This window comes from Rhynchophorus ferrugineus, unplaced genomic scaffold, assembly GCF_030347505.1.
Source record: "Rhynchophorus ferrugineus isolate W39M unplaced genomic scaffold, kcgeb_rfMv2 rfM1, whole genome shotgun sequence".
In the NCBI taxonomy this organism is placed as follows: domain Eukaryota; kingdom Metazoa; phylum Arthropoda; class Insecta; order Coleoptera; family Curculionidae; genus Rhynchophorus; species Rhynchophorus ferrugineus.
This window is the reverse complement of record NW_027472580.1, coordinates 20,575,957-20,584,286: the sequence shown is the minus strand read 5'-3', so window position 1 is coordinate 20,584,286 and position 8,330 is coordinate 20,575,957. Positions and strand designations below refer to the sequence as shown.

Genomic DNA, 8,330 nt, shown 5'->3' with positions numbered 1-8,330 from the left:
AAAGCAATGTTGCCATCATGCAACAAAATGTATGATATGGCATATTATATTTTTTATTCCCTATATATTATTTTTTTTGCATATTTAGTGAGCTGTTCTTACAAGCCATTCATTTTTACCGTGTCGTATTGCTGTTATGTCACCAACGATTAATTTCTATATTGAAAAATATGATTTATGCTACATATTAAAAATGACGTTTATGTGCTTATTTCAATGGGATATAAAAATGGACGCAATAAACTATATGCAATAAATAAAAGCCATAACGTAACGAGACCGACTACAATTTATTACCTTATATATTGAATTTTCATAGTGTCTTTTAACCATCTAAATCGAAAATGTACGCCAAAGCATTAGGATTGATCTGCGTCGTCGGTATCGCTTTAGTAGCGGGATCAGTTTTTATGTCCGATCAAAAGTGTGGTAATGTATTCAGGTAATTAATTTTATATCATATTATATATAATTAAAATAGGCATAATCTTAACGCAGATACTTTATAGTTTATTATCCTTAAAACTGTGACGGGTTAATTTACGTGTGACTTTCATTTTAGTGAACTTTTCAAACTATTTATTTCTTAATTTAGCCTGAGTTATTCTGGATGCTGCACCTTCTACCTATCGCTTGGTATTACAACATTTCTGCTATATTGTCTAAAAAAGAATGTATTTGAGGAGAGCTATTTTCAAGTTAAATTTGTCTAAAACCTCCAATGCTTTTATATCATACATATTTCAGATACAAAAAGTATAAATTATCAGAACTGTACATTAATCTTGAAGGATAGTTAATATTTGTATATAGAATATTTTTCTAATATACAATAAAGTAGAAAGCGATAATATAAGGTAAACTGGAGGTATAAGAGGAAACTCTGTTTTATCTATTTATTTTAAAGAATTCCCCAACATGAGCATGAGCATGAGCATTATTATGTGGCAATATCGTCTTGTCAATATTATTTCGTACATCAAATGCCCTTGAAAGTGACATTTCGTGTGCTAGAAAGTTTCATTCGGGTACTGGAAAATATTTATAGAATAGAAAATATTAATGAGAGATCGAGAGGATGGTCAAAAGGATGACGAGAAAAATTCTTGCTTTAAGAACATAACTTTTTCAAAATAAGATGCTGGTTTCTTGTATGTATTCTGATCATTTCCTCACTTTGAAAGGGTATTTATTGGAAAATTACATTTTTACAACCCTTTTCCATCTTTCTGACAATATGAAGATACGGGGTCGCAAGATCCATGTTGGTTTGACAGTGATCCATGCCAATTATCTATCCATGTTCGCGGTTCTTCAGCATTTCGAAAACATGTTCCAACTAAGCCATGCTACATCGATCTGAATAAGTGGAAATGGGCAAAACTTTCTGTTTGAGCTACAGTGTTTCTCTCATAAGTTTTGCAACGCGTGAATGAGCACTGTTATACAAGAGGGTAAATTTGCGTCTGATACTCGCTATTGTTGGTTCGTTTTCCAACAATACGTCATTGTAACAGGTCAATTGAAAAGTCCCAGGCCTACCATAGTAAAACACATTTTTTTGGCAATATTAGTTTTTTATATTCAACATAATTCCCTTCAAGGGTGATACACTGATTATAGCGATCCTCCAACTTTTCGATACCAATTTTGTAGTACGATTTGTCCTTTGCTTCAAAATAGGCATCAGTTTCGTTTCTTCCCAGCGAACATTTTTTTGATACCTGAGAACAGGAAATAGTCGCTAGGGTGTCCCCCACAAATCTGGAGAATACGGTGGATGAGGAAGCAATTCGAAGCACAATTCATTAAATTTTTGACATGGTGCATTGTCTTGGTGAAGCAGCACTTTCTTCTTTTTTTTTAAATGCGGTCGTTTTTCAGCAATTTCGTCCTTCAAACGGTTCAATAACGCTTGGTAATAGTCGCTGTTAATGGTCCTTCCTTTTTCAAGGTAGTCAACGAAAATTATTCCATGCGCATCCCAAAATACAGACGCCATAACCTTGCCAGCCGACTGTTGCGTTCTCCCACGCTTTGGAGCGGGTTCATCGAATGCAGTCCATTTGGATGACTGTCGATTGGATTTCGTGGAGTGAAATGATGGAGCCATGTTTCATCCATGTCACATATCGACGCAAAAACTCGAGTTTATTACGCTTGATTATCTTCAAACACTGGTCGGAATCATCAACTCGTCATTGTTTTTTGTGAAAAGTGAGCTCGTGCGGCACCCACTTTACACAGAGCTTTCTCATACCCAAATATTCGTGAATAATATAATGTATACGTTCAGTAACTTTAGAGTGTCTGCTATTTCATTCAGTTTCAATTTACGGTCATTCCAAATCATTTTGTGGTTTTTTAATGTTTTCGTCGGTAATAATCTCTTTTGGTCGTCCACTGCATTCACCGTCTTCGGTGCTCATTTCACCACGTCTAAACTTAGCATACCAATTTTCCTGGAGCAGTGCCCGGAAACTTGGCATCAAGCCAAGTTTTTGCTTCAACTGTATTTTTTCCCTTCTAGAAAAAGCAATATTTTCTCAACACGCGAAATTCCTTTTTATCCATTTTTCGCAATAACGAAAGTTGCTTCACTCAAAATGCTATAATTCACAAACTAATAATCTGACAGCTGTCAAATTAATACACGCATCATTTGAGGGTTAGGGCTACCTAAAAAATATTGATGTCGTAACAAGTCAATTGATAAGTCCCCGGCTTGACACATAGATGGTGCTACTAGAATTATATCCATATATTTTTTAGTAGATATTTTTTAGATAGCTACAGTAATATGTTTATTCAGTTTTAGCAGTTTGTAGTATACTACACCTTACTGGTCGCACTATATGTATCGTAGGATTACGAATATTCAGCTTTCCCGGACTAACTCCTGACTTTTCTCATTTGGGATTGTCGTAGTAGATTCACTTTTCATTGTGATAGAGGTAACGAAATTTAGTTAAACTTGAATCTGACCACAATAGTGGCAACGCTTTTAGCATATATGATTACTCTCTATATTAATGGGAAAATAAGAATAATGTTTTATATGTAGATACGAGTAAATAATTTAATAATATAACTGTATATAAGAAATTTAAAAATATTTATCTATGGTTACATATTAATTTAATAAAAATAATAAATTTGGCAATTTTCCTCAATAATTCGTTAATTCAAGTTTTCATTGTGTTTTATTGCAGTAGATGTTTACTCATTTTATTCATCCTAATTAACTTATACACACTTATATTTGTTTTGATGAAGACTAATTATTATATTAACCTTTGTTATCTATATATTTTTTCATGTGTAGTGTATTTCTACCTCTTGTATTTTATTTTTGCACCATTTTTATCACCAATATAGAGAAATATATGATACTGATTAAAATTAAATAATGAGAAGATAGGGGAACAAATTACTAAATGGGTAGTACCTAGCGCCGTCGTCAATTCCTTACACATTTCAACCCAAAATTTGCTGCGTCATTTTTCCGTCGAAGTTATTTGTTATGATATAACTAGTTAATAATTATATATAAACCGAATAGTCAGATATTAGAACAGATTAGATTATATTCACCAGGTAACATGCTCGAGCGTAAAGAAACCCATTTAAAAAATAAATAAATAGCGTTTTTTTGTTCCGGCCTAAAATTAGTCGGTGAAATGCATGACGCATACCTGGTCGCGGAGACTTACCCTGGAGTGACAAGTTGGACCGGGTTATGTAGGACTGCCTCTGGGCTTACCAATACACTAAACCGAAACCTCCCCACAGTTAACCCCTGTGGATAGCTACTGCTACTGAATTAAATTTGGAAATATGGTACCCGCTGATTGGGTAGACGAGGATTTGGCGATTCTTTTGATTATTCTAAGCCCATACTGTCGTATGGGGGCAAATGTTATGACTGCAGCGACGGATGAGGTCGTTTCAGCCTGGAAAAGGGGGAGGTTAGCGGTGACGCTGTGCTAAGCTCCCAGCATGTCAACCAGCTCGCGAACAATCGCGATTTGAGAAGAATTTGAGCTGATTTGTTTTTTGTGGAATAATTGGGATATAAAGTGATTGATTTCTTGAGTGTCAGTGTTTAAGATTTTCCTGAGGAGCTTATTTTTGAAAACTTGAAACCGTTTCACCTGGTTGGGTGTAACAAATTTGAAGTAGACATTAGACCCGTATAGGAAAACGGACCGAATTAACATCTTGTAAAATAAGCATTTGATGGAGATGGGAACTCTGCTAGAAGGGTAGATCAGAAAAGACAGCAGGTTTGCTATCCCCGAACCTTTCTGGATTGCTTTCTGGATTTGGGAATGCCAACCGAACCGTCGGTTGAAGCGGAGACCTAGGTACGTGACGTTACCCAGCCATGGATTTGTTGCGGTATCGATCTTAGATTGCGAGGCACGCAGTGCGTAACACTTCTTATGGAAAATGGCCTGGGTTTTCAGGGGGTTGATTTGCAACCTCCAAAATTTTAACCACTTGATCGCATGATCGAACTGTTTCTGTAAACATTCATGAATTGTAACTTCGAAATCAGTGTCGTCAATTTAAAAAGCGACGTCAATGTACTCTTTTCTCGGCAGATCTGAAATAGAGAGGTTAAATAAGACTGGGTCCAGCGGGGAACCTTGAGGTACGCTAATTTCGATTTGCTTTCAACTGAAAAGTGTTTTCCTAATGTTGGCCTGGAAGGATATGTCCGACTTGATGAGAGCGGTTAGGTCTTCTGGGAGGCCTAACCGCAAGCATTTTGCGATCAAACACTCAATTGATTCGTTGATGAGAGTGCCGTTGTCTTTTGGTTTAGTGTTCTCTGCGGGAGGAAGGCATTTCATCTGAACCTCGTAGGTCCCTGCGAATGGCTCGACTTTTTCTTGGTCAGTGACTGCGAAATTTCCTGTAACCGCTGACTTCAAGGGGGGAAGACATTATGCGTCTTCCCCATGAGGCATTTGAAGACACATCAGAAAGAAGGGGGGCTATCCAGTCTTTAGTCCGCGAAAAATCAGTACTATTTCATCGCTCGCCAGGTCGAGACAGCCTCCCTTACACTCTTGCATGCTCTGTTCGCCTCCCTTCTGCCTGCAGCATCAAGGGTGAATCGAGCTAATCTGCATAGACCATTTTTGATGCGAATTTCATGTTTAAGAGAAGCGGGAAGGTTGTTTCTCCAGTGTTGGGGTTCTGATGAAATTTCGACATAAATAATTAGCACCTATATGTTTTATTTAAAACATTTTGCTATTTTTTCTTATCAGAAAGGTATATAGAATACTATAACTTATAAATAGGGCCGTATTATTTCAGATATGTACAAGATCGAAATGGTTATATATACGGTGAAATATTTGTAAATATCGAAGGAGAAAGCAGTCTCTTCCTTCAAGTAAACGCGACGAGTTATGGAGTATATCGACAGGAAGACGTAAGTATCACAAATTTTCCACAAACTATCAGCAAATCTAAATAACCTTTACAGAAACTGAGAATACAACTGCTATCCAATCCTCAAGATTTCATGTTCAGCAAATTCGCCCAAGTCGTGTACGCGGTGTTCTTTCCCACTCAGAAAAATATTCCAGAAATAACGCAAATATCATTGAATGGGCGAGTTTTGTGCCAGGAAAACCCATTACCACGTGAGTTTTCTTGAATGTTAGAGTTAGTTGTTAGTTTAAGTTGATTTAAAATATTAATAGTTATATTTTAATATCACTCAGTTACACTCAATAAGTCATTCAACATATCACTCAAGTTTCCACCCTAACACAGATGTGAGAAAGCTCATTGATCTCCATAGGGTACAAACCTTCAATCATATTTGTCAATTGTTTTTTATTGCAATTGTTATTTTACAAGTTACGGTATATTTGATTGAAATAAATTTTCCTTTGTTCAAATGTTCCAAATTCCACCCATTATTTGGTATCAAAATTCTTAGTTCACTTGTTTTTTTCCACCTTACATGCCCTGTGAGTTGCCCACCAATAAGATGCCTGCTTTCTAGATACCTTTCTTGTTGTTCTATAGTGATATATTCTCTTATTTCTGTGTTTCTCATCCTTTACATCTTTGCTATTCTTCTTATGCTTTTGACATATTTTATTTACGCTATTTAGGTTATATATTTCCAGTTTTATATTTTTTAATATTTCTTTTTTGTTAATAAATTTGTCTTCATTGCCAGATAGAAATTCTTAGCTATTTCTGCAATTCTGATATTAACTACCTCTCCCTGGCTTAATTTGCTTTCAATTTTTAATCCCAAATATTCAAATGAATTCACATGTTCGATCGTTGCTTTTCCAATATTTTTTTTTAATTTCGTTTTGTTATTGTTCTTTGATCTGCTCAGGGTTTTCTGTGTCTGTTAACTTCACTTTCATCATGTATTTCTGTGTTCAGTATATCATCAGCAAAAGCTCCATCTGATAATTCATTAAAACAATATGTTTGTACCTTTGTACAGCCCTGTCTCTTCAATTTGACATTTAATAAAATTGAGTTTAGGCTTCCGCCTTGTCTTAGTCCTTCTTATTCCTATGTCAAATGCCTTTTACAAATATATAAATCTTAGGTTTGTTCATATTTTTAGTTTTTCATTTATATGTTTCATAGTGATATTATTTCATAATATACTGATATGTTGTTATATGAGGATTCTTCAACAATTCCTTAGAAAAGATTAATTAAAAACAATTTTTAACACGTTTTCAATGATTCTTTTTTAAAGCTATAACAAAATTTGTATAAACGAATATATTTCACCACACCAAATTCGAAGTAAATGTTTACAATTTCATTTTAAGCACTTCTTCACTAAAATAGATATATCTCTGAAAAAAACTGAACTTTTGAAAAATTATCTTAAGGGTATATTCTCAAATGATTAAACTTTGAAAATACGAAAATTGTTTCAAATTTCTACTAGAAATCTATATAAATCGACTGGACCATTCCATTAAAATATCCATAAGAGATATTTCAGAAAATTTTCAGGAAGATATTTACGTCAGGTCATGACAGAGACGTTGAAAAGTTAATATTTTTCATTCAAATTTTATTATTATCGCTATTAGCGTATAAATATATACGGCATAGGTCTGCATTGCTGTATTATTCTGATGGGATACTGATATTCAAATTGTTTAAAAAATTATTATACTTAACCTAAAAATAACCTAACTTTTATTTTTACTATTTCGTTGTTACACGGCCAAATTGTTGGATTTTCTAAGAATTTATTGAATAAACCTCGTACATCTCTTCTAATTACTTTTACTTGCCTTTTATAAATACACAATTTATTTTTGATCATAATACATTATGTATGTCACTTTTAAAAGTTCCATCATGAACAAGGATATAATTTTACTGCAAATATTAATGGTCTTAAATTATGTTTTGAACGATCCCATAAAAGTGTGGTGTCGCTCGCGATATGTTTTATGATATATTTTTATTTTTATTCTAGTTATTCCTGGAAAGCCAGTCACTTATCTCTTTTCTAACCATCGTATTTCATTTACGTAAGTGCCTGGAAAAGGTAGGTGCCAGTAGAAACATCCGCTTGTGTCAGTTTTAATTGAAAAATAAATTAATACAACTACTGATATGTGTATCACTACCCATTTGTTCCTCATATTAGTTAATCAGTATTATATATAATTTCGATAAGTATAATCTCCTTAAACTTTCATACACTTCTTCACCTCTGAATGAGAATTCCATAACAAAAAATAAACTAAAAATAGTGAACAGAGTAGATGTTCCAAAAATATTAATTCATTGCGGTAAAGTCGTCCTTTTGGAGAATATTTTTTTCGGTATCCAATATTCCATAGTAATTAACATAATGATACTACACAATTATTTGTATTCTTTTTAGTGTCATATATCTACTGTATTTAATAAAAATTCTGTAACACAATTTTTTAAAGCCGATTCGGTTGATGCACCGATTAAGGCGACAGGATGGTCCTTCAATAGAAAAACAATAGTTGAGATACTCGCGGGTTCGAATCTTGCTGGGCATGGTCGTAAATTTATATCTGGGGCTGTCAAAAGACAAGAGTATAAAATCTGATAATGAAAATAATGGCAGTTACTCCAGTAACCAGGTTGAAATTGGTTAATACTAAAAACCATGATTCGGAGCCCACGTTAAGCAGTAGGTCCAGTCTAAATAAAAATTAGTTGATAAAAGGAACACTCTAAAATATAACACAAAACAATTTTTTTAAAAAGAATAATCTATAATATTTTAGAACAAATTAGTTCATTTAATAATTGCTGATTTTTTTTTA

At 33.9% G+C, this 8,330-nt stretch overlaps 1 protein-coding gene across 1 annotated transcript; it reads left to right on the top strand.

Annotated features, from left to right (window-relative positions):
- The first annotated feature begins 279 nt into the window (after positions 1-279).
- On the top strand, positions 280-7,635 carry LOC143195958 (uncharacterized). Its single transcript, XM_076403506.1, has 4 exons — positions 280-442; positions 5,332-5,449; positions 5,504-5,663; positions 7,499-7,635. The coding sequence occupies exons 1-4, from the start codon at positions 345-347 to the stop codon at positions 7,555-7,557; spliced, it is 435 nt and encodes a 144-aa protein (XP_076259621.1). The 5' UTR covers positions 280-344; the 3' UTR covers positions 7,558-7,635.
- Positions 7,636-8,330: the final 695 nt, after the last annotated feature.

Bases quoted from the DNA above. Each gene is read 5' to 3' on its own strand.
- LOC143195958 (XM_076403506.1), top strand. From the start codon at position 345: ATGTACGCCAAAGCATTAGGATTGATCTGCGTCGTCGGTATCGCTTTA. The intron at 443-5,331 runs GTAATTAATTTT...GTATTATTTCAG, and splicing joins AAGTGTGGTAATGTATTCAG to ATATGTACAAGATCGAAATG. The intron at 5,450-5,503 runs GTAAGTATCACA...TAACCTTTACAG, and splicing joins GAGTATATCGACAGGAAGAC to AAACTGAGAATACAACTGCT.